The 26,011-nt window shown below is 39.1% G+C and overlaps 1 protein-coding gene across 1 annotated transcript in view; it reads left to right on the top strand.

The window, feature by feature from the left end:
• The window catches only part of EHD3 (EH domain containing 3), a 42,762-nt gene extending 21,486 nt beyond the window's left edge, over positions 1 to 21,276 (top strand). Inside the window, exons 4-6 of the mRNA XM_063444074.1 lie at positions 11,507 to 11,919; positions 14,610 to 14,774; positions 19,461 to 21,276. Of these exons, the coding sequence (XP_063300144.1) occupies positions 11,507 to 11,919; positions 14,610 to 14,774; positions 19,461 to 19,988 (1,106 nt within the window). The 3' untranslated portion in view covers positions 19,989 to 21,276. The remainder of the gene's footprint in view (positions 1 to 11,506; positions 11,920 to 14,609; positions 14,775 to 19,460) is intronic.
• The last annotated feature ends 4,735 nt before the right edge of the window (positions 21,277 to 26,011 follow it).

Raw genomic sequence — 26,011 nt, 5'->3', positions numbered from 1 at the left:
CTCAGGGGTGGGGGCCGGGGGGGGGGGGCAGTAGGCCCCCCCCCCTTATTGTGAATTTTAGGGCCCCCACCCGCCGCACAGGGGTGGGGGCCGGGGGGGGGCAGTATGTCCCCCCCCTTATTTTTTATTTTAAGGCCCCCACCCACCGCACAGGGGTGGGGGCCGGGGGGGGACAATAGGTCCCCCCTTATTGATAATTTTAGTGCCCCCACCCGCCGCACAGGGGTGGGGGCCGGGGGGGCAGTATGTGCCACCCTTATTTTTAGGGCCCCCACTCACCGCTCAGGGGTGGGGGCCGGGGGGGGGGGGGGGGAGGAGAGTAGGTCCGTCCCCCCCCCCTCCCTTCAACCACTATTGTGGCCAGACAGCATCCCTGTGGGTTCGGGCTTCAGCTGTCAGCTGAAGCCACGCCCACAGCAGTGCTGACAGGCTGTCAGCACACAAAGCGCGTTCACAGTGCTTTGTGTGCTGATAGCCCGTCTGATGCATTCACCCAGAATGCATCGGACGAGAGGCCTTTTTAGGGCCTCTGAACTCGGAAGTCCCTCTGGTGGCCGTCTGATTGACTGCAACAAGAGGTGTTCCAAGCTTCCAATGTAAACACTGCATTTTCTCAGAAAATACAGTGCTTACAAGAAAAAGGCTCCGGGTAGCTGTAGCACTCACCTAAACAACCTCATTAAGCTGAAGTTGTTCAGGTGACTATAGTGTCCCTTTAATCAAAGGGAAACCGTCACTTTACTCCTTTTCAAGAAAACATAGAAAATCAGGTAGAACAGGCGCTAACCTATTTTGATGTAATGCGCCGATTTTCTTTTTTTTTTTTCGATTTATATTAAAGATTTAGCCAGGACGACTGTTTCAAATCAGTAAGACACAGAAACACAGTTGTTTCTTTTTTTGTTTTTTCACACAGTACATATACATATTTTGTTAAATATAGGAAAAATCCAAGTTCAATAATATTGAGAATCTAAGTTCTTTCCTCTTTGTTATTTATTTTATTTTTTTCTTCATGTATTTTTCTTACGAAGTAAAGCTATATAATATTTTTTTTTTTATTAAACACTATAGTCACCCGGACTAGATTTATGCAATTTGTTTCGGTTCGAATTTAAATTCAGCCGATATTCGGATGCTTCCAAAGTGCTTCGGATTTCTGAAAAGTGGCAAAACAGACGGAGGGAAAATTAGGGAAATGATGACCGGAATCTAACCCTAGTATGGTTTGGGGGTAGGGTTGGGGTTGGGTTTAGGTTAGGCTTAGGGAATTGCTGAATTTCAGAAGTGCTGTGCTGAACCGAACTGAATTTTTTTGCCCATGCACATCCCTAATCCAGACCACTTTTTATTAGTGAGGTGGTCAATCATCCCATCACCTGTGCTGAAGCAGGGATATTATAAATTTATGGTGTTTTGGTGGGTCCTGTGGACAAGTTGAAAGAAGTTTAGACAATACCGTATTAGACGTATTTAAGATATGTAGGGGGTTCAAGCCACCAGATGTCGAGCTTGTTAAACGGTGAGTGTTTCAATTGATGACACTGGTTATATTTTGCACATTTATCGATAAACCTGGTCAAATACCCTTACAGTCAGTGCAGTGTTATTTTGTGGCTCCATAATGTGCGTTTAGTCAGCGCTACTTTCTAAAATGTATCAAAAATAATTTTGCTGCGAAACACAAGTTAAGGAATAAACACATATTACAGGAAACTCAATATATTTTCGCAGGCGAAGGTTATTGTAATACACAAGAAATCTGATCATATAACCTTTCCAGTCAGGGTATTTGGCTTGTTCTGTAATTTTCCATCCTGGGTTCATTTCTCATCAACGCATTACTGCTTTCTGTGCTGCCAGTAGAATTCGCCATCCAGGGCACAATTAATTATGTACGCCTGCTCTGTTGCAAACTACCTTTCATCCTTCAGCTGTGTTTACTGTCCTGGGAAGCAGAACACAGACACCAGACCTGATCTTAATGTTATTGTTGCGCCTGCGGAGTACGCAATCTGTGGATCAAAGGACGGGTGCAGAGAGAGTAGCTGGGATTTGTTGCTACATCAGAATGTGTCCTTTAAAGATCCCATCGTGTTCTCCAGTGCTGTTAGTGTGTCTTTCTTCTTCATTTGAATTAATGTTACTTGCAGTAAGCATGACAGTCCTGGTTGCACGCACTCTACCGGAAACCTAAAGACTAAAATTCCCATTATCCGGCTTAAGCCAGTTTTTAAGAATGTATCTATGACTTCATTAACTCACTGAGTTTATTTCAGAAATCATAGCTGGAGAACATTATAAAACAAAACATCCAATGATTGTAGCTGGAATAAATTATTTTAAATTATTTTAAATTGGAATAAATTGTTTTTAAATGAATTAAAACTTATTTTTATTTTATATCCAATTATAAACCACGATAAGCAAACTATCCATCTCAGTATGTGGGGAAAAAAACGTTTGCCGCAAGTATACTCATTGAACAGAAAGTTTTGTATAGGACCTCAGTAGACCTACCTTGTACTCATTGCTTGATACAAGTCGTCATATTCTCGTCTCTCATTTATACTGTATATTCGATATCCAGGTAATCTACATTTTCCAGGTGTCTACATTTTAAATGGAAACTATAGGATGAAACTGATATTCTATATATCAGGAATTAAAAAAATAAATATACTATTAACAGCGACCCCTGCCGATGCAGCGTTTAATGAGTCTGCCCGCAGCAGGCATGCAACTTCCTAAGCAGGATGAGATCTAAAGTCTGGAGCATCTCATTATGGTCTATGGGATCTGGTCTTCTCCAATAAAGTCTTGTCAAGCAGGAGTTTGAGGGATAATGAGCAGTTCCATTCAAATGTCTCTAAACACATGTTTGCAGGGAGAATGGTGCTTAGCGTGAGCCTTTAATAGAATGTCACTGCCTGTTAGGATCTGCAGAGCTTGAGCAGCAATGGCTAGTCTAGAACGGCCAAGGTTTGTGCAAAAAAACTTCCCATGATGCTCGGACAGTTATTCTCCGGTTAACCACCACTGAGCTACAAGTCACAGTTGATGGTGGCAATTGAATATCTCAACCCTGACAGACTGGCTAAGAAAAGGTATTTTGTTTTCTTCCCCTGAATGTGTCTTGTAAGTTGTGAAGTGGGCTTCCATGGATCGGGTTGGTTGCTCCAGCACATCCCACAGAAGCTCATAGAATAATAGTCTGGGGAATTTAGAATCCAAGGCAACAACTTTAACTGTTTGTCATCTTCCCCAAACTGTTCCTGACACTTTTCTTGCAGGGTGCATTACACTGCTAAATGAGACCATTGCCATGAAGGGGTGTACATATTCTGCAAAAATCTCTAGGTAGGTGATATGTGTCAAAGTAACATCCACGTGAATGCCAGGACCCAAGTTTTCCCAGCAGAACATCGCCCAGAGCATAACCCTGCATATGCTGACTTGTCTTCTTTACATCCTGCTGCCATCTCTTCCCCAAGTAAACACACATGCACCTACCCATCCACCTGATCTAAAAGAAGCCATGATTCATCAGACCAGGCTGGTCCAGTTCTGATGCTCTCGTCCCCATTGAAGGCGCTTTCAGCAATGGACAATGGTCATCGTTCGCACTCTGACCAGTCTGCAGCTACACAGCCACGTACGCTGCAAACTGCAATGCAGTGACTCCTCCTCTGACTCCTTTCTACAATGGCCAAAATAAGTTGTTTTTTGTTTTTCAGCAGTTTCAGCTACAGTAGCTCTTCTGTGTGATAGGACCATATGGCTATCCTTCACTTCCCACAACCTTTACTCCCTTGGGTGCCCATGACCCTGACACAGGTTCACTGGTTGTCCTTCCTTGCACCACTTTTAGTAGGTAGAAATTTTCACGTGCCTATTTTTCCTGTTTCCAACACATGAAATCCAAGAACTGACTGTTCACTTGTTGCCTAATATATCCCACCCATTGACAGGTGCCATAATAACCATATTATCAATGTTATTCACTTCACCTGTCTGTGGTTTTATTGTGGCTGATCAGTGTTCGATCTAGATCACAGTGTAAAAGAAGCTCGGTTTAGTAATAACAGTGTATCCAGAAAGGGATTGCCAGATGGGTAATTCATAACTTCAATGCAATAATTCCAGAACACGACATCGAATTGTAGAATAGTTAGAACTTAATAATTGAAGAACAAGTTGTGGAGTAAGACCTCTATATATTCTGCTACAGTCAGAGGAGTTAATAGGATAACACCGATAAGACAACCAGTGAGAGTACTAGAAAAGTCCTCTAAAGATTGCAACTAGGGCGAGACCAGAATATAGTAAGATACATTTGTTTTGTATTTATTTATTCGAGATATGGAGTTTGCTGGATGTTGTGTACATTTTTATTGGATGAGGAGTGCAAGGCTTAGAAATTATTGTAAAGGATACCAGAAGACTGCTGACAGAGGGATGAGGTGTTGGGTTCGCCTGCAGCGGAATTCAAACACTGTGCCAGCTTATCTGTGCTTCACTATCTAGATAAGAGATGACTGTCGATCAGGATTCAACACGCGCATGAAGACTGTGCATGGTTTATCTAGGCTTCTTTTTAATGTGGAAATATTTCAGCTATTCCATTTATTTTAAAAATTCCACTGCAGAAAGCGATCTTGTCCATAGTATTTTATTTCCTTTGCTAGAATGTTGATTTATTCTAAACTGGGATTATCTGGAGTGTTAATTATTGCTCAATTATATTCATACCTCCATATATTTAGTGCTTATATTATTGATAAACCTCCAGTTATTGCAGCTGATGCCAAGCTGAGTCTGTGCATTTTATTTTTTTCCCCCTAAGCTAGTTACATGCATTTTATTACATTTACATCTATTTGCGTTTCCCAGCTATAAAAGGCAAGAGTTGGAATTGCGATGTTCCTGATTAATGTACAAATCCTAATTAATTGCGGAAGCTGCTGTTTAGATTTTATTATATAATATTTTGATGCTTTGCCGTGTGTGTGGCTCACCTCTAGTACTCAAATAATTAAACTGTGACTTTACCATAAAAGTGACCTAATGCCAATAGTTTGAGAATACCTGCAACGAGAAACGGTGTATCCGTGTGTGGTCGATGTACGTCTGTGTTGTCCCTTGTCCACTAGTTTCTCCTACAATATCATTGCTAATTGATACAAAGACAAAGTATGCAGTCATGAAACAGGAATCTTCTTTCAGTGGTATACTTTGCAAGTTACATGCATTTTGCACAGCGAATTAAAACCTATGATAAAATGATGTACAGCTATTCCAGCTTAGTGCACCACCCAACATACCCATTTTAAAATGGGTGGTCTGTTTTATGTTCTGAAGTATTATTATTATTATTATTATTATTATTACTTTTATGAAAACTCTTTTCTAGAGCACCAATATCCTAGTTATTAATTAAAAACACTGCTATATCGCACAGTATAGATTACGTAGTTCGGTTAGCCATTCTCCAGTTAATTAACAAATCACCTGGCCTTGACATGTCAGACTGTGAACGCCTTGCATGCTTCACCCAATTTGTCTTTATATGTGTGTGTTTTTAATTTTTTTCTTGTTCAGAGCGAGAAGACAGTGGTTATAGTGGTCGCCATCGATGTTCATATGGAGGTATTCAAAAGCACTAAAAAGGCTTTTGCGGCTTTCCAAATAATGCCCTCTGGTTGTAGCCCCAAAGCTCTCCTTAACCTCCCTCTGTCTGTTCTGATGAGAACTTATTGTTCATCAATACAGATTGCCCAATATATGCATGAACTTTATGGTTAACACCTGACAATGTAACCTCTACTGACCATTTGCTGAAATTCCATAATATTACCCGGCTACTTTTCCCAATGCTATATTAACTTGTTTATAAGGCTTTTGGTTTTAAAGAAGTTAAATATAAGATCTCCATCTTTTCTTATCCAGTGGCAAACCCAAGGTGCCTTGACCATATTCTCCATCACAGCTCAGTGAAGTCACACTGTTGGGAAACCCCTAGGTCACCTGTACATCAACATTAAGGGATATAACCCACATGAGCTTACAGGAAGTTGATTTTCTCGAATCCGTGTTGGGAGGTAACCAACAGAAAGATGGCCGCCTATTTAACTGATCTGTCCTTTTCTTACAAAATAGTGGCAGGTTTTGGGATCTGGTGCTGTTTTTTTTGTTTTTGTTTTTTTTTCCCAATATTCCAAACTGATTGCACTCCCAGTAAAAAAAAAAAAAATATATAAATAAATAAATAAATATATATATATATATATATATATATATTTTTTTTTTTTAAATAGCATGGTACAAGAGAGGTACAAAATGATTTGAGTCTCAGACGATCATTCATAAATAGGGACACTTGGGAGGTATTATAAAGCATACTGAGGGACACATACCCTTTTCAAGCTGGTTTTATGAATGGCAAGTCTCTGGCTAGAGTGGCAGCTCTCAGCCAATCAACATGCCCCTCCCCAATGTTGCCTGAAGGGTTTCCAGAAATTGAGCAAACAGAAGGACATAGAGGCTTACAGAGATTCATTGCTGGAACATCGATTTTTGGGGGGGGTTAAACCCTAAAAAGAAGCCTCCTGTCACCATAACAACTTCATTTTGCTGAAGTTGCTATGGTGCACAGAGTGTTCCTTTTAAGGGGGTAGAGGGCACTCTTGTAACTATACTGTCCCTAGTTTCAGGATATTCTCTTACAATTATAGCTGTTCTATCCCATAGCTCTCTGGGAGGAACTATTGGTCAATAATTTAGCAAATGGGAACGAAATGAGAAGTATTGCTGCGTAAACATTTTGGGATCAGGATGTATAAAGGTTGTTAATCCAGCTGTGTACGGCACCAAATCCAGGCAACGTGCCTATTCTTTTATGTAAAAAGCCAGCAGGACGGTGTTATCTCTGGCTTTGTTTAAAGTGATCAGGCTCTGACCGTTTACACAGTTGGATTGTAGAGAACCACTTCTGGAACACTAATATAACTCGTGTTCTCACCCCAACGAGAGCGCGGGCGGCCAAACAAAAGATTGTATCTCTAGAGAGCTCCAGCTATTATTAATGGATGATATTGCCTGTCGTTCAGTTCTGAATAGTTAAATTTGTATAAATGAAAAATACAATTATTTTACTCTGTTCACACACGCACAAAAAAGGAAAAGGCTGCTATTGTAAAGACATTCTCAAAATATCTACCTCGTTAAAAAAAATAAAAAAAAGTGTCAGAGTAATTTTTATATTTGTTATATTTTAAGAAGTCCTAATAATCTTAGTTTGTATTTATAACTGATATTATATTTGGATTTAAAAAGTAGTGGGGGGGAAAAAAATTTGTTATTTTTGCCAAAAATTCTTTTGTCATGTCTTCAAATTTTTTTTGTTTTAGTGACTAAATCCCATAGACCTAAACATACATAATTCATGTCATTCTTGGTTGTGTATATATAATAAAATTGTGACATCCTATATAAATGTTAAAGACTTTAGATGGTCATTTCCTGAAGTGAGTACACCGGTTAAAAATAAAATATTCCGTTATAAAAATGTCAGAGGTTCCTGTGTAAAATCTTTTGCGCAGTTCTATCGGCAATTTGTGAACCTTTCCTCTAGATGTTTAGCTAGCAGTGACGCCTCTGACTTGTATACTCCATAATTCCCTTCAGCGAGCTTAGATTACATTTTAATACTGCGACGGTATGAGCTAAATCCCACCAGCTAGAGAGCCATATGTTCTCGGTCTGTTTAATCTATCCTTTATGACAAATAAAATGAGCAGTCTAAAGCAGCATAATCCTGTAGTGGTTACCCCATTTAAAAAAAAATATATTTGGGAATGGCATGAAAAAGCCAACTTGACTACGCTAAATATATACCTAAATTATATATATCTAAATTATCCCTAACTTGGATAATTATGACAGGCTGAGATCCCCAGATTTTGTCAAACTGCTCCCAATTGGTTTGACAAAATCGCACCATTATTTGGCGCCACACACCAGTTAATCCATTTGTTGTCAAATGGCAGCCATGTTGTGTCTGAGTTCGCAATGGCCTGCAATATAATGGCACCTAAACAACATTATTTTATCAAAATTATGTAAACTTCAGGTATGTATACATATCATCTATGGTTACCAGAAAATATATAGATTAAAAGATATATTTATTTTCCTGCTCCTCCGATAGGTCCATTACTACGAATGCTAGTTCAAGTCTATGGCGATCCTTCTTATAATTCACTGACATGATTACCTAGCATGTTAAGTCATTATATTTACTAGACAAAAAAAGTCCTGCGCTCAAACTCCCATCACTCCTGGGCGCCTGCAACAACCATAGTGCACATCAGCACTAGAAAAGTTGCCTGTGCTCTTCCCAAATCCCTATGTATATTTAAACACATGGAGGTTATGTAGTTACTCCAATGGCCATGAGAGACTTTAGCCCACCTGCCACGTCAAGGCAAACCTTTCAGGTGGGTACTTCACTAACCTTTCACCTTGCTTCCTTGAGCTTCTGGCAAAGATATCTCTAATGAGACCGTAAGGGGTATTTTTTTTATATAAACCCCTATATACTTATTGACCCCTAATAAGGAACACATGGGATGGGTGGCAGCATTGTAACATAGCTGTGTGATACAAAAGTGAATACAAAGACAAAAAACAGGTCCTGCGTTCAAACTCCCATCACTCCTGGGCGGCAGCAACGACCATAGTACACATCAGCCCCAATACATACAGTAAAAACCAAAGAAAAGTCACCTATTTACTATATGCTCTTTGACTGTACATTTTGCTAATTGTTTCATTATGTTGAGATGCAATTAGCAGGATATTAAAACAAGGCACAATGTCACATGAAGAGTATCCGAGGGAACAAGAGGGGACTCCCTGCCTTGACTCAGGATAGTCGCATATACGCCAGATGTGTGCATCAGCGGTAGCAAAAAATTAAAAACAGAGTGGGAAAAAAATGAGAAAGTCCTTCAATGAAACCACACGGAATGGACAGATTGTCACATTCTTATTCCTCGAATGCTGACCGAGGAAGTGTTCTGGATAAGAGAAGGGAAGTGGTAGAGTAGAGGCAGAGCGGACATTCGTTCATGTGATATCAGAGCCCTGACCTTTCCGTATCAGTAACCTTGGGATTCGAGTGATTGATTGGATTTTGATTTCTTTAATTCTAAATAGCTCGCACTTGTTCATTTTTTTTTTTTATTTTTTATTTTTTTTTTAGCCAGCCAATGCCGTGCTTTAATAAAACCTGCTTCAAGTTAACATTCTATTAAATACCACTAATGGTTTAAATTAGTAATTTATTTTATGAACATTAAAACCAGATTGTTTGTTTATGGAGGTCTGTTCTGTGGGTAGAGCTGTTTTTATTTGTATTCATACCGTATATCCAAAGTTAGAATAAAAAAAAAATGTGTGTCTGTATATATGTAATTTTTAGTGAAATTGTTAAACTATGATTAAGATTTTGTTGTTTTCTTTGTCCCCTTAACATGTATTTGATTTCGTCCATATAACCAGTTTAACAATCTCTTAACCGGAAATTCAGCCAAAAAGCATACGCCGTACACTTTGAAATGTTTCATTTTTAATGTTTGAAGTTGCATCAAAATCAAATTGCAGGGAGCAATCATGTTTTCTGTTAAACTTTTCTGCCAAAATCAGATCCGGAACCTTCTAGGACCCCTCTAGGGCCTCCAGCCGCTGTCAACACCCCCTCCCCCTTGTAACGCCCCTGACTATAGCAGGAAAGTTTAGGTCAGCGGTGTCAGGAGCTGAAGACCCAACTTTGGGGTTAAACAATTGCAATATTCAATGAGCTTAAAGGGATAACTCTGACCCCTACAGCACGTAAGCTTTAATGTTTAATTTATTTTCATTTTACAAAAACCGCAGTAAATAGAATCTGGCACGTTTATAAATGAACCTTGTTGAAATCCCAGCGGCCCCAGAGGCTCAGAAAGATTAAGGAGGCTATGGAGATGGACGAACTGTCCGCACTAGTACATGAGAATACCAGATCTTTTCATAAGATCTGGGACCCCTGGTTGGCATTGTAGGAGAACTCGCACTGCGGGGGGGGGGGGGAGGGGGGGAGAAACGGACTGAAACGGCCCCCCTCCCACACCCACCCAATCCACATACCCAAACACCACTACTAACAGACGCCACCCACATAAACAAGCAAACATAACAACCACCTGACCTGACTCAGGAGAACTCCACGAGTGCAACCAAACACTGTAAAACGACATAACGACACTAAAACAATCTCCAAGTTCTAAACCCCCGACTCCGGAGGCACCACCACATCCCCAGAGGACCGAGACAACACAACGCAAAAGACAGAGTAAGACCACGACACCTCATAGAGCCCACGAACAGGGCGTGGAACATGACTGAGCCCACCACAACAACACCATAATCTAACGCCCATAGCACAGTAACTAAGCACAGGGAAAATGGTGGTCACACCAACCGGAGGAGTTACCCCCACCCACCCGGTTCTTCCAGACCCCGAGCAACGACAGCAACCTGTTTAACAGCTGGAAAAACGAATGTAAACAGTAAAATGTTAAAACCTAAAACTATAACCAATATGCTTGTAACATGTTGCAAGCCTTTTTCCTTTCTGTACCCCACAAAGTTGAAGAATTCTTGTAAACTCAAAAATAAAGAATTTATAAATGAACGTTGTTACACCCCTCCCCCGGCTGTCAGACAGCTGGTCCTGTTACTTCCTGTTTTGATTAGCTCAGTGGAGCTAAACTCAAGAGGCAACAATTGCCAAGAGCACCTGCCTTGCAAAGGCTTCTCTTTGAGCTGCATTGCAAAGTCTATGATCTGCATCTTCAAGTATTTTTTTAGATTTACCCCCAATGAAAATATTGCATAATTAAAGGCATGCTTGTTTTCATTTAGACTGTATCTTATAAACCGTGATTTTTATTTATTTGTTCAGTGGAGTGTCCCTTTAAGTTGCTGTGGGGGTGGTAGTGTTTCTTTTAATAAAAATATTTACCATATTCAAATGTCTAACCTGACTTATTTGGTGCATTTTGCCAACACTTTTTTTTTTTTTTCTTTTTTTATAACCCAAGATGACTTGGTTAGCATAGCTACGATCTGAAGCAGTTTGCCAAATCCTTTTTCATGATGAGGTAAAATACTTTATGGGTTCTAACATCTGCTTTAAACAAGAAGTGGACGAGATCTCTCAGCCAATCTATGGCCTTCCATTGCATGTCCTGTATTAACTGTAATGTGTCCCGACTAAAAAGAGTGTCAGAAAGAAAGGCATATGAGTAAAGTTAGAAAACTCCCCCTCCCCGCTTCACACATTTATTTTCTTACCAATAATTTTGAAGGTTATTCCAATATTTCTGTAAATATTGTTTACTCATTATAAATAGTAATAATTTGGAAATGTCCTGATTCATTTTATCTTATTTTTATTTCCTAGGATATGATTTTGCTGCTGTTCTTGAATGGTTCGCTGAGAGAGTTGATCGAATTATTCTCCTCTTTGATGCCCATAAGCTGGATATCTCAGACGAGTTCTCAGAAGTCATCAAAGCCCTTAAGAACCATGAAGACAAAATGCGCGTCGTCCTTAATAAAGCCGACCAGATTGAGACCCAGCAACTGATGAGAGTTTACGGTGCACTTATGTGGTCTTTGGGAAAGATTGTGAACACTCCAGAGGTGATCAGAGTCTACATTGGGTCGTTTTGGTCTCACCCGCTTCTCATTCCTGACAATCGCAAGCTCTTTGAGGCTGAAGAGCAAGATCTGTTTAGAGATATTCAAAGTCTTCCACGAAATGCTGCTCTAAGGAAACTAAACGACCTGATAAAGAGAGCCCGCCTCGCTAAGGTAAGGCGAATCACTGGTCTGAGGGCTGCACATTATTATTTTTAACAATTGGAAGTTTAAATATTTACTACTTCTCAAAATCATAACAAGACTTGCTTACAAAGACTTAAATGGTCTCTTCAAGGTGCATTTTATAACACATTTTAAGCACCTATATGGCAGATGGTTTTTCAAGGCATCCTTAAAGGGATTTGCCAAACCAAAACCTTTTGTCATGAATAGTTTTAACCCCTTCAGCCCCATGGGAGGGGGCCCCCGAGGGAGGGGGTAGGACCTATTAACTCTATAGTGCCAGGAAAACTGCTTTGTTTCCTGGCACTATAGGATCCCTTTAACCCCTTAAGGACACACGACGTGTGGGACATGTCATAATTCCCTTTTATTCCAGAAGTTTGGTCCTTAAGGGGTTAAGCATGTTGTATCTTCAGTTGGCTTTCCAAAGCCAATTAATTTGGTGTCTGGAAATAGTCGAAGGAATATGGAATTACTTGTGTTGTAACGCAACATATATTTCTATTTTTACACGTTTGTTCCAAAAATATACCTCGTATATTTTGGATGCTGCAAACTAAAATATAAATAAGATGAAGTTGCCGTTTTCAGCAGCGAGAAAGCAGATGTGACAGGCACTAGTGACATTAGTCATAAGTCAATTCCAAAAGTATAATGTAAACAAACCTAAAACCTACTTCTTTCAACACTTAAACACTTTAAAACAACGTATATGTACAAACAGACAAAAATGTTTTCCCGAGATAGCATCCTTTCTAAACGAATGATGGGTGAATTGGTGTCAATCGGAAGTGCATATTTTAAGTGTATGATCAGGAAATCAGCGAGATTCTGTTGTTGATTAGGGAGTAAGGTCAAAAATTCACGGAAGAGGAGGGGAGGTATGAAGGCTGTTTAATTTGTATTTTTTTTCTTGTATAAATAGTAACGTCAAATAGCTGCTATTTTTAAAATATTTTGACTTGTTGGAGCTTTTGCACATTACCCGTTATTCGTGTTTTGGTATTTCCTGTGTACATTGCTAAATTCAGCCCTTCGTGATGATCTCACCCCTTCAGTTAGTTGCTGGAAGATGTTAAATAATAAATTAGACCGTGTCCTATCATTATTGTGGTGCATATGTGTATTAAATATTCATATACCCTTATATTGACTCAATTAACTTGATTCAACTGTAATTGAATTAAATGCATAAAACACCAGTTTGCAGTAGGTTTAAGATTATTTAAAAAGAAAAAAATTAATTAGAACAGATTTATAAGTATTGGTATGCATCATCAACACCTATGTTAACAAGGATGCAAGTTAAACATTGTCGAAAGAACATGACGGTTCAAACATATGTTCTGATTACAGACCGCAATATGTAAATAGTCCACACTGCAAAGCAGTTTTAGTTGCAAAAAAAAAAAAAGTATATGAGCACCCTTGACCATGGGGAGCTAGTTTAAGTGCAAGGATGTCTGACCAAATCATTTGTCTATAGTGCAAATCCTCAAAGCGCATCGTTTGAGCCAGGCTGTGCTTGTATGAGTCCACTCGATCCAGATATTGCTTTCACTAAGAATCTTGGACCCATATTTGTACTAGTTTAATAATCAGCTCTTGATGGAGACATGTAGGTACGTAGCGGGGAATGTGGTGCGACTCAGAGTAAGGAGACTATCCCAATTCTCCCAATAATGACAAACAACGAATATTGGATGAAACGGGCCACAGCATTTATTAAACTTACAACTGTAGGACTCATCCGAACTTTATTCGTTTTCTTTAATTCAAATATAAATAAACACATAAATATATACATATACATACCATAATTAACATATAAATTACACTTATTGCCCTACAGCCTCCAACTTAAATAACAGTCCTTGCCAACGAATGGAAACCAGGTGCCTATGCACCAAAACTTTACCCACTGGTGTCTCGCCTCCCCCCTCGTCCAAACCAAAAATTCCCATAATCTTAAATGCTCTACCACCAGCCGGCTTTTTGCTCGATGGGCACGTCCTATTCGGTAACTTAAAAGTTTACCTTACAGAGCAGGGGAGGTTGAGACCCACCATGTCCATCTCCTGACATTCGATCTGCTCCCCAACCCTGTTGGCAAGGACACGCTCCCCGCTAGCTGTGACGGAACAAAAACAGAAAATTAGGGTGGGTGGGAGGGAAGTTGTTTGCTGGCCAGAATCCCAAAAGGCACTGAGGTAAGATGATCCCTGCCCCACTACAAACCCGTAACCACCCCCCTAAACACATATAGCCAATTACTAGTACCATCCCCACACTCATACATGGGCCCTTGTCCGTTTAGCTGTGCTGACTCCCCAGGGCCTGAACAGCTCTGAGCTGTCAGGAAGGAATAGCTAGCCGATTATAGATATTTAGGGTTATTTGCTTTCCATAGTGGCCCTATAGGAGTGATTATGTTGTGCATATTTCATAAATCAAAGGGAATCCACAAAAAACCCTCTCAATGTCAATTTTAGATAAAAGGTTAGATTACTTTTTTCCTGAAAATCATTGTATTTTTCTAAGCAAATCTTTGTTCTGTGATATCAGTTATGTGCCTCAAAAATGAGTTTCTAGCCTCTCAAGGCAAGCCTCTTGACATTAATTTTAAGCATTCATTAGCAGGTTATTAAGCTGCAATGTTTATTCTGTCTTAATCGAAGGTCCATGCGTACATCATCAGTTCTCTGAAGAAGGAAATGCCATCAGTGTTTGGCAAAGACAATAAGAAGAAGGAGCTGATTGCTAGTTTGGGAGAGATTTATTCCCGAATCGAGCGAGAGCACCAAATTTCTCCAGGCGACTTTCCAAACTTAAAGAAGATGCAGGTACGGCTTAACGGCAGCGATTCCTATCCTTGTTAATGTTTCATTGCTGTTCTTCCTCACTATCCACAAATATTTGTTTTCTAAGCTGTAATTCCATCTACGAGTGTATGGAATTGATGTAGGAACTTGTGCTTTAGTGCAATAAAAAGAACAGGCAAGACCCAGCTATAGGTCAAACCATCCAAAAATAGAATGCCTATTTACCGTGGGACGGAGACAGGGATACTCCTGATGACATAACCTTTTAAGATCTAGTTAGTGGTTATAATGCCCGGATTGTCTTGTCTTTTAAAGATTAGAAACGTTCCATACCGTGTTCACTCAGTTCCTTTAGTGTGCACATACTCAGAGTACACTCACACATCCAGGCAGTCCGCATTGGTTCTATTCAAGCCTGGCCCAGGTACGGCTTAATGTACAAAATAGTTGGCTACATGACAGACCTGATACTCCATTTCATATTGAGGAATACAGGCAGAGGAGACCCTAGTGTGCCCTTGAAAATGTGTATGCAGTATTATCACTTTTTTATATTGCAAGTCTAAAGCTTGTCTTTCAAATATTCTGTTGGTCCAATAAAAAAGGTTTTAGATAATCCTAATTTCATCTGTTATTTTACATCTGCATCACTGGACCAATACAGCTACAATCTCTACTTGAATGAAAATATATATATATATATATATATATATATATATATATATATATATATATATAATGAACAATACACAAGATCCAGCGCACTCTCCTATCTACTAAACAGCAACTTCAATGTTGACAGATTTTATTAGTTTGTAAAAGATTTTTTTTTTTTTTTTTTTTATTAACACCTAATCTAGGCAAAAAAATGGGGATTTAGTTACATTATATGATCACACATTGCATAAGCCTGCCACAACGTCAATGTACCCCATCTTTGGCAGGTCCTACTCTCACAGTCTAATGTCTGCTCTTATGAGATTAACCCACTTACTTGGGAAAAAATTCCATCTGAGGCTCTCTGCAGTACAAGGCTAAATAGGGACCTGAGATGAGGCACCTGTAACAGGGAGGGGTGCAAAACCAAGGAGTTGGCTAGACTCCCAAATATATATAGGAAACATGGGGGGATGGTTGCACTCACCTAAACATGCTTAAATGGGGTGCTGCTGGGGGCCATATTATACAATAAACAATACACAAGATCCAGCGCACTCTCCTATCTACTAAACAGCAACTTCAATGTTGACAAATTGTATTAGTTTGTAAAAGTTTTTTTTTTTTTTTTTTTTAAAACACCTAATCTAGGCAAAAAAATGGGGATTTAGTTACATTATATGATCATACATTGCATAAGCCTGCCACAACGCCAATGTACCCCATCTTTGGCAGATCCTACTCTCACAGTCTAATGTCACTATATATATATATATATATATATATATATAGTGTGCGTGACATTTTACATTAGAAATACATTGAATCTGGTTCAGAATATGTTTGACACAATGGTACTATCATGGTTATTAACTAGAGTGAGAATTCAAAGTGCATTGCAAATTATACAGTAATTGAGCTGAGAGCATAAACCAATTTAGAGAATCTTTTTCATGTAGCAAATTTTCTTCTCCTTTAACTTTGAAATTCACTTTGAATTCTCCCTTTAGTGAATAACTCTCTGACTTAAAATATATTAATTTACTGAGCGAAGCTCCGCTCCAAGCACCATAGCAACCTATGCTCCTTGCATACGTGGTATTGAAAGGAGTTCCCCTGTCAGTGTTTCCCCGTGTATATATGTATATATATGTGTATATATGTGTGTGTGTGTGTGTGTGTGTGTATATGTGTATATATATATATATATATATATATATATATATGTGTGTGTGTACATGCTTGCCTTGTAACAGCAATTTGGAAAAATAAATTCTACCTCTATATGAGAGAGATCATTGTCTGGCACGTGTACACTGTGTGTGTATACTGGCATTCCATGGTCTGTTCACATTAAGTGTGTTGGAATCTAAATAAACTACTTTAGTGACAGTCGCCAAATACATTTATATATTTAGAGATTTTATTTACGAAAGATGGAGATTGCTTCTAGGCAACAATATAATTAATTTGATTTATTCATATACAACAGTCAGAGCATAAAATATTCTGGCTATAAAATTCTTGGATAGTTCCCTAAAATAAACAAAGTAAAACTGGAAGATTTGTTTTCTCGTTTACAAATGAAAGGCACTTTGCCATAGACTGTGTTAAAAATAGATGCTGGGTTCTCTCTGAGCTGTTATTATAAACCTCATGGCTTGTACTGTCACATTACATTTGTCATTTCAATAATCGCTTCACACGCCTGTGGGATTGTAGAATGCCTTTATTAAAATCGAATATTCCATATATTTATACATATGTTCCTCTCCAAAAGTCTGTATTTGCTCTGGTATTTTTTTTTTTAAATGTATCCAGACAAATTCTCTTCATATCCCACCAAATGTCTCTGTCCAAGTTTCCTCGATAATTTTTTCGGTTGTGTCAACCATTGCAAGCAAGAAAAAAATCGGGTTGCATATTAGAGGCGATATGTACGCTCAGTTAGTTAAATTAGGAAGTCTTAAATGACCTTAATGAAAACTAAAATTCTCTGTGTGGTCACTCACATGCTCTTGTCCATAGCCAGTTAGCATTTTAGTTAGACCATCATTTTGATTACCATATATTACCAAACTAAGCATTTAATTTAAAGAAACACTCCACGTAGCATAACCTGCAAGTTGTCATCTACGTCTCTGATGCTTCTCACCGTGGGAAAATCACTATCCGCAGCAAAACAAAATTTGGATTCTTATTAAAATTGTATTTGTCATCAAATGCTCTACGTCTTACAGGTGGCATTATGCTCAACAAGATAAAGATATTGGGGAGTTTAAAATAGTCTTTGGAAAAGAGGAACCTTCAGGTCCATCCCTGGCAAATGGCCAAGTGCTTGGTGGTAAAAGTTTAAATTGTTTATAGTAGTTAAAGGACCACTATAGGCACCCAGACCACTTCAGCTTAATGAAGTGGCCTGGGTGCCAGGTCCAGCTAGGTTTAACCCTTTTTTTTTAATAAACATAGCAGTTTCAGAGAAACTGCTATGTTTACCTATGGGTTAAGCCAGCCTCTAGTGGCTGTCTGATTGACAGCCGCTAGAGGGCTTGCGTGCTTCTCACTGTGAAAATCACAGTGAGAAGACGCAAGCGTCCATAGGAAAGCATTGTAAATGCTTTCCTATGAGACCGGCTGAATGCGCGCGCGACTCTTGCCGCGGATGCGCATTCAGCCGAGGAGGAGGAGAGCTCCCCGCCCGGCGCTGGAAAAAGAGGTAAGTTTAACCCCTTCCACTCCATCCAGCCCGGTGGGTGGGGGCACCCTCAGGGCACTATAGTCCCAGGAAAACGAGTGCGTTTTCCTGGCACTATAGTGGTCCTTTAAGCACGGTGTTACAGTATATCACAATCACATGGTCTGATACTTTCATCCTTCTGATAATTAATGTTTAGAAATAAAATCACTCCAAGTAGAATGGTGAACTTTAGAGGTGTCTTTGCCCTGACCCTTTCTGATGCAAGAAGATCAGATTTGTTTGCTCCAAAAGTGGGTTGGCTACTGTTTGTTGGGAAGGATCTTACAGCCATATTCAATAGATTAACAGAATAGGACAAGAGATAGTGAATACTCATTTAGGCTCTAAGTTAGCTGCAGCAGTGTCCGGTAATTGTTTGTCCAACCAGGAGACTCCTGGATACAACTCTAATGTATCCAGGTATGAGTCTCTGCTATGGCACCTATTTTGTAGAAACAGAACTTAATGTGTTCCAACTGTCTCTTCCCATATTTCAGTCATGCTCAGCGGCAAGTGTACAGAGCTTCCAGCTACATACCATATAATGTTGCATTTACTGTGGCATAGCCAGTGGGTTTTGGAACGTATGGTCTCAATCTCTTTTTATCGTATGATAATTTTCAATATATTAAGTTGCCAGTGAGCTGTTAACAATGGCATAATGATCAAAATCCCGGTATGATCTTTTTCAGCAGCTCTTTAACCAATTTCGGGTCAGCAAAAGAGGAAGCCCTATTGCTTAAGTTAAACATTCAAACAATCATTCCCCGGAGGATTTATCAACACATTGCGACATTATTTTTCTCTTGTTGCATTCAACAACCCAACGTACTTTATAAATTACAAGCAAACAACAAATTACAGAATACCCCAATCATTGTCTAACCTAACAATGTGAAATACACACTACATACAGCTCTGTACATCTATGAATTTGATGTCCAAACACCTACACAAATAAAAATGTTTCTCTTTTGATTAAAAAGTTGTTTATTAAAATAAGTTTCTTGTGATCAAGGATTTAATCTGTTGACAAGCAAAAGATCACTAATTGTTTATACAGTTTCAGTTTCTGAATGATGTTTATTATTAGGCTGCTTTTTAAATGCTATAGTAGATAATCTATTTTGTCACAAGCTTCTGTGATTTACATTGATTGCTAAATGCATGCACCATTAATGGTTCAGGATTTAGTAAATCCCAGCCTTCTTCCAGAGGGTGTACAGATAAAACATTTGGAGGGCTCATTTTGAGGGCCACGAGGACTCTGTTGGGTAGTAAATTAACACTATTTTTCTTGGTCTTTCTTTCAGGATCTTTTGCAATCACAAGACTTCAACAAGTTCCAGCCACTGAAGAGTAAACTCCTGGAGACTGTGGATGACATGCTATCTCATGACATTGCTCATCTGATGGTCCTGGTTAGGCAAGAAGAGACTCAAAAACCAGTTCAAATGGTCAAAGGTGGTGCATTTGAGGGTACCCAGAATGGGCCGTTTGGGCATGGATATGGAGAAGGAGCTGGAGAAGGCATTGATGATGCTGACTGGGTAGTGTCAAGAGATAAGCCCATGTATGATGAAATCTTTTACACATTATCTCCTGTCAACGGAAAAGTCACTGGTGCCAATGCCAAGAGAGAAATGGTGAAGTCTAAGCTGCCCAACACAGTGCTGGGCAAGATTTGGAAGCTTGCAGACATCGACAAAGATGGACTGCTGGACGATGAGGAGTTTGCGTTGGCCAATCATCTTATCAAGGTCAAACTAGAAGGTCATGAGCTACCAAATGACCTACCATATCATCTCCTTCCACCATCTAAAAGAAAAGTTCCAGAGTAAATGGGGAAAGAAAAAAAAAAATTAATAATTAAATCACAAAATTGAAAGAGGGATACATGTGTTTACCTAAGTTATACATCTAATGTGAGAAAGGCCTGCTGTGGCATTTTCAGTTAGACCAACTCACATATTAAAATCCTAAAACCAAATCTATTCTTACATTAACCGCTTAAGAAGTTAATTTAAGTGTTTTCAGCTTCTTACACGTACTAAAAAGGGAACAACTTATTCAAGAAAGTTAAGATAAAAAGACAACTCTCCATTTTCTTTCTTCGTGATGTATCATGCATCTTTTTCTTTTTAAAGTTAAAAAAAACAAAAACTTTTTTTTGTGATTCTTTCTGAATACCTCATTGTATTGTTATGCAAACACATGCGGAGTCTATTGCCGACTGTTAAATTTCAGAGATTTATTGTATGTGTTCTACTGAATTACTATAAGGAAAATGCTCGTGTGTGTGTGTGTGTGTGTGTAATTTAACTGAAATTCTCACGTGCATCTTGTGATCTGTAATCAAGACATAAGTATTTATTTTTTTTTTTTCCCCCGTTATATTCATTATATCTTTATAATACACGGAATCAGATTAACAGTAGGCTGGTAAACCAGCATTTTATACAGTTTGTTTTTCTAACAATTTCAATGAAACCCACAAATACTCCATGCACATTTCCTATGAAATACCTACATTATGAAAGTAAAGCAGTATTAAAATACTTTAGATTCATAACCCCTTAACCATGGGGTATACTATTAAAAAATACTCTGGGGTGTGTCTGATTCAAAATACTCTACTTGAAGCCCAGATGGGAGAGAAAATGAACATTTTGAAAACATCAATCAAGTAGACTTGAATCATTTTAAACTTGGGTCCCAGTATTTTTTTATTTGCCTCTTTTTGAACAGCAGACCTAAAAAAATAAATAAAGTGACACATTTTGTGGAGTGCAGCAGTGGTTGAAGATCGATTTTCAACCTAGGGAAGAAGAAAGTGATCACGGTGTTTGCAGAATTAATATATTCCTTCTTGTAGTAATTGGATCCTTTATCTTGGTCTTGATATATTGTACTTGTCAGTACATCGGAGGACGTGTTTATATTCTAGTGGGTAAGTGTTGGCGTAGTCTAAGAGGTGCTGCTAAAACCAGACTTGTGATGGGGCAGAGCAGTTACCAATGAAAGCAGGTTGGACCGCAGTCGGAGAGGTCCACAGATGGTGTATGCAAGTGGTATTTTAATTTGATAGTTATGCGTATATATATATATATATATAACTTATTTTATAAATAAATTGCTAAAATGTCTACTTTCGTTGTGTTTTTATTATTCAAGGTTATTTTTGAAATTACCTCTTTGTAAAATTTCTGTGCTGGCATTTCTGTTTGTAGCACACATACAGCAGGTTCATTGTGATTCATTCTCACATTAATCTGTGCGCGAACTGCAAATCCTTTTATTGAAAGTGGTGGTATTATGTCATATAAAGCAAAATAGTCACTTCTTGAGAAAAGACAGTCTCTCGATCCCTCACCCCAGTAAACGCTATTGCAACATTTACAGGAATGACTTAAATGGCAAAGATGAATTTAAAAAAAAAAATAAATGAATTGCCATTCCTCTGTGATATTGCTGTCCCATGATGCCTCAGGCATGCTCTTGTGAGTTTGGTCATTGGTGGAAAATGCCTAGTGCAACAAAATATCTTAAAGGAAATTATAAACATTTTGGGAATGTGGGTGAAACAGACTATTTTAAATAGAATATCATGATTCTACCTATTCTTGAATTAAACTCACATACACCCAAAGCTCCTTAATATGCATATATTCTAAAATAGTAGCAAAAAAAAATCTAATATATCTTAAGTAGGAGCAGTAATCTCGATCTCCCTTGCCAGCCCATGCAGGTCTGGCGCTATCCAAGCGCCGGCCCTGTTGTGTGCCTTCACGGACCAGAGGGGAGATGTACCCCTTACTCACACAGACACTACGCACACACTACCGCCCCTTTCCCCTACTACAGGCCCTATCTCTTACTAAAGCCCCTAGCCAAGGCACTCCTGGCACAGTAACCACTACAGAGATCTGTAGTGGTTATTGAGCCTGGATTGTTCCTTTAAAAATAATCTACCAGTGCCTCTCTTGAGGTTATGTTCTGGATCCGCCCCTGAGTGGGAGAGGGTACTGTAGTTTTTGTGGGGTGGGGATTCTAACCACAGGAATGTTTCTGGAGACATTGGAACCTTGAGCCCCAATGCTCTAATTAGTTTTGCCACAGTGGCCCAAAATGGTTTTATTCCTCGGCACTCCTACCAGACATGAGTCATAGTACCCCTATCAAAGTCGCACCTCCAACACGTATCCGAAGCATTTTTGTGTCTGTGTTTGAGTCTGTTTGGTGTGAGGCACCAGCGATATATCCTCTTGCAGTGGACCTCAACATGTGAGAAGCATCTGGTCATTCCTCTTAATGCATTCAGCCTCTTAACCAATCTTTCTTGTGTATCTGTTTTCCCTGTTTCTCTTTTCCATTTTGATATAAATGTCAGTGGAGCTAGAGTTCTAGGGTTGGTTTGTGTTTTACAGCATTTGGAGAGCAATTTGGGTTTCAGTGGGGTGTTCCAACAAGAGACGAGCAAGCTTTGTGCGTCTCTCTCCTCTGGTTGGGAGGTTCTCTCCGCACGTTTTACATGTTCCAGAATTGCACTGTAGATATAGAAAGGTGAAGTTTGATGGTAGTTTAACCCCTTAAGGACCAAACTTCTGGAATAAAAGGGAATCATGACGTCACACATGTCATGTGTCCTTAAGGGGTTAAAGGTTTCTTGGAGGGTTGGGAAAGGGATAAGTTGACCTCCCTCTATTAGTTGAGATATTTTTGTTTATGCCTTGTTTTTCCATTGGCGTACTGACAGCCGTGGTGATATGGCTTTCAATGAGTCGAGGTGCTAACCAGTGGAGTGCGGTTTGTAGAAGAAGGCATCCCAAGCTACAATTGATGCCCTTGTTGTAGGGAATAAGGTTAGGGTTTTGTTGCGGAAGGATGGCGAGGTCCACATTTGTGATAGTATGGATTTACCTTGTTGCTTGCCTTCCATATCAACCCATCCCAGTAAACCCTGTGGTGCATGTAGGTTTATTGTCTGTGCTAAGAGAGCTGCTCTGTGATAAGCCCATACATGTGGTGCACCCATTCCACCAGCTGAATAGGGTCTCTGTAGGACTGATCCCGCCACCCATGCTTTTTTCTTATTCCATATAAAGGTTGAGAATAGCTTTTGAATATTGTCACAGTGTTTAGGCACGGAGATAGGATCATCCAGAAATTGTATAGAAGTTTAGGAAGGGCCATCTTCTTAAAGGCATTTATACGGCCTGACCATGATATTTTCGCATCCTTCCAACTCTCTAACTCTTGGTGTAATGTAGTGAGTAAGTGGTTGTGTTTAAATATCATTGAGAGTGTTTTAGTGATTCGTACTCCTAAGTATACCACAATTTTTTTTTCCACCCGTTAAACTGGAATTGTTGGGATAACCGTAGTTTGTCATGTGACATGTAGATAGGTAACGCCTGGGTCTTGTTGGTATTAAGCTTAGAGCAGGATATGGAGCCGAGGGAGGATATGTCCATTAACTGTGGCAATGACGTTTTGGGTTGAGTAATCGACAAAATGATGTCTTCCACAAATAATGATCATTTATGTGTCTGCTCTCCACTATTTACTGATGTTAATATTTTTTTAAAACCTGCTCCATCTGTACGACCTATTACGGGAGACCATGCTAATAAAATCCAAATATTCTCTGATCCCAACTCCATGATTGAGTGTTGGGTTTCTAAAGACAAGTTCTTGTAATTCTGACAAACCTGTCAAAGTGATGTTAGAACAAAGCAAAAATTGTTTAAATAAAACAATCCCCAATTAAACATCAAAGCACTGTTGATTTAGAATTTGGCCCCTGTTACATGTTTTATATATACAGAATATTCTTCGAGTGTGTACTCTCATTTGGACTGTAAGCAGAACGACTGATTTTCAGGAAACAGCACTGTCATATATAAGATTGAAAAATCCCCTGTAATTTGTGTTAATCATTCTCAATTGTCTTTTAAACTACATATTAAAGATTTAGCAAGTGACATCACAACCCAAGTCTATGCAAGCACAGGGCACACAATGCTAGTAAAGAGAGCAGAAACATTGAGGGGTATTTATCAAAGTGTTCTGAAAAATGATGGTTACATTCTGTCATTATTTTCATCTAATTTAATAAAGTGATCTAAAAAGACATTTTCACAAAATAATTATTTATCAAAATACAACTCTGATACCTGTCAATCTTCGTTGCCCATCTTCCAGGACAGAGGTGGGCAGGGAGAGTGCAAACTGCACACTCGGCAGAAGGCAGGTCTGCTAGTCAAAGGGCTGGCCCACTCCTGCAGGCTGACTGACAGTCTTCCCCTCACGCTGACCATGCGCTGTAGACTTGGGTGCAACAAAAATTTTAGTTTCGCCCGAAACTATTTACGTCCATTTGTTCATTCATGTTCAGACCAAATTTGGTCATTATTTTTGTTTCAAAATTGTATTCGGACAAATTCAATTCTGATCTTTGACGTAGGCCGCTACTGCATCTTGCAGCAGTTTACTAGAAAACTCCCTCAATTGGTACCCTTGTGAGATTGCCATATCTATTTGCCCAGTCACTAATACAATAAAGGGGGACTTGACACAGGTCTCCTTTGCCCCCATGGTGGTGCACGTTATTGGCTTGGGAATCGCTAGTCATGAAAAGGGTGAATCATTTTTGTTAGTCCTTACCACTGACAATAAACAATAGGTCCATCCCCCACTTTATTATTTAGAGACCATAAACGAATGTCCAAGTCTAATGCCCGGAGTATGGCTGACTCTCTTTGTGCATGGTCTTAGTGTCCAATCAGCCCCTGCATTTCAAAGTCTGCAGGCAGATTTTTTTAAATATGGGCCAGGTTCCAGGACCAGTTTTGCTGGGGCAGTACCCCAAAATGGGGGACTGTCCCGATAAATTAGGGGACTGTTGACATCTATTTAGTTATCTTTTTTCACTCACAACCACTTCTTTAGCAAACCCTCACATTACCAGAGCTACATGCTCAGGCCTGCTGTCCACGACCCCGGTGAGCTTAGGTTTAATTCCTGCTCCTTACCCTGCATTCCTCATTATAACAAGGCAGCCATCTAACACAGAGCACTGTGACTGTGCAATAACCTCCCACAAAAATCTCACACACACCTGCAATCTCTAAAACATAATAAAAAAGGGGGGTAAGGTTAGCGCTAATAATATATTAAACAGGCAGCGACCTTTAGAGGGTAACCCTCTAACCCTCTATATAAGAGATACACAGTAAAGAAAGAAAAAAGGTTGCGCCAAGGATAAAATAAATAAATAAAGATAAAAATAGAAACAACAATAAAAATATATAAAAAAAAAAAAATAAATAAATAAATATAGATACAGTCCAGAATAGTTGGTCAGTTCCAATGGGTGTCTGGAGATAAGGTAGGTATAGTCACTAATTCCGCTGTGGGGGTAGGTTCTCTTGTTGTAGTAGTTTCTACCGTCTCGTCATATGGAAGACACAAGGTGAAAGGACTAATCGTGCGGAGTGTATACACTTAATGTGATGGTATAGAAAATATATATGTTACACTCACATTTAGGTGAGCTATAGCCAGCTCAGGGTTTGTAGGCATACAGCGGTATAATCCCTGCTTATGGGATATATTGGTGCTTGTCCTCCAAGGGGTACGTCCAACTCTCAGGAGAAGAGGGAAATAAAAACAGCAAATAGTGCTCTCCGATGATATTAAAAGGTGATGAATAAAATAAGATAAAATATACTCACAAGTAAAGTGCAGGTCACACTGCACTTTAGAAATAGCGTTAGTTGTATAATCCCCACTTCAGGATATGTAGAGTAAAAAATGCCAGGAAAAAATAAAATAATGATAGTTGTGTATATAAAATGATAGT

Source organism: Pelobates fuscus, chromosome 2 (genome assembly GCF_036172605.1).
Source record: "Pelobates fuscus isolate aPelFus1 chromosome 2, aPelFus1.pri, whole genome shotgun sequence".
Taxonomy (NCBI): Eukaryota; Metazoa; Chordata; class Amphibia; order Anura; family Pelobatidae; genus Pelobates; species Pelobates fuscus.
The sequence above is the reverse complement of the archived record's forward strand: the minus strand, read 5'-3'. Positions and strand labels throughout refer to the sequence as shown.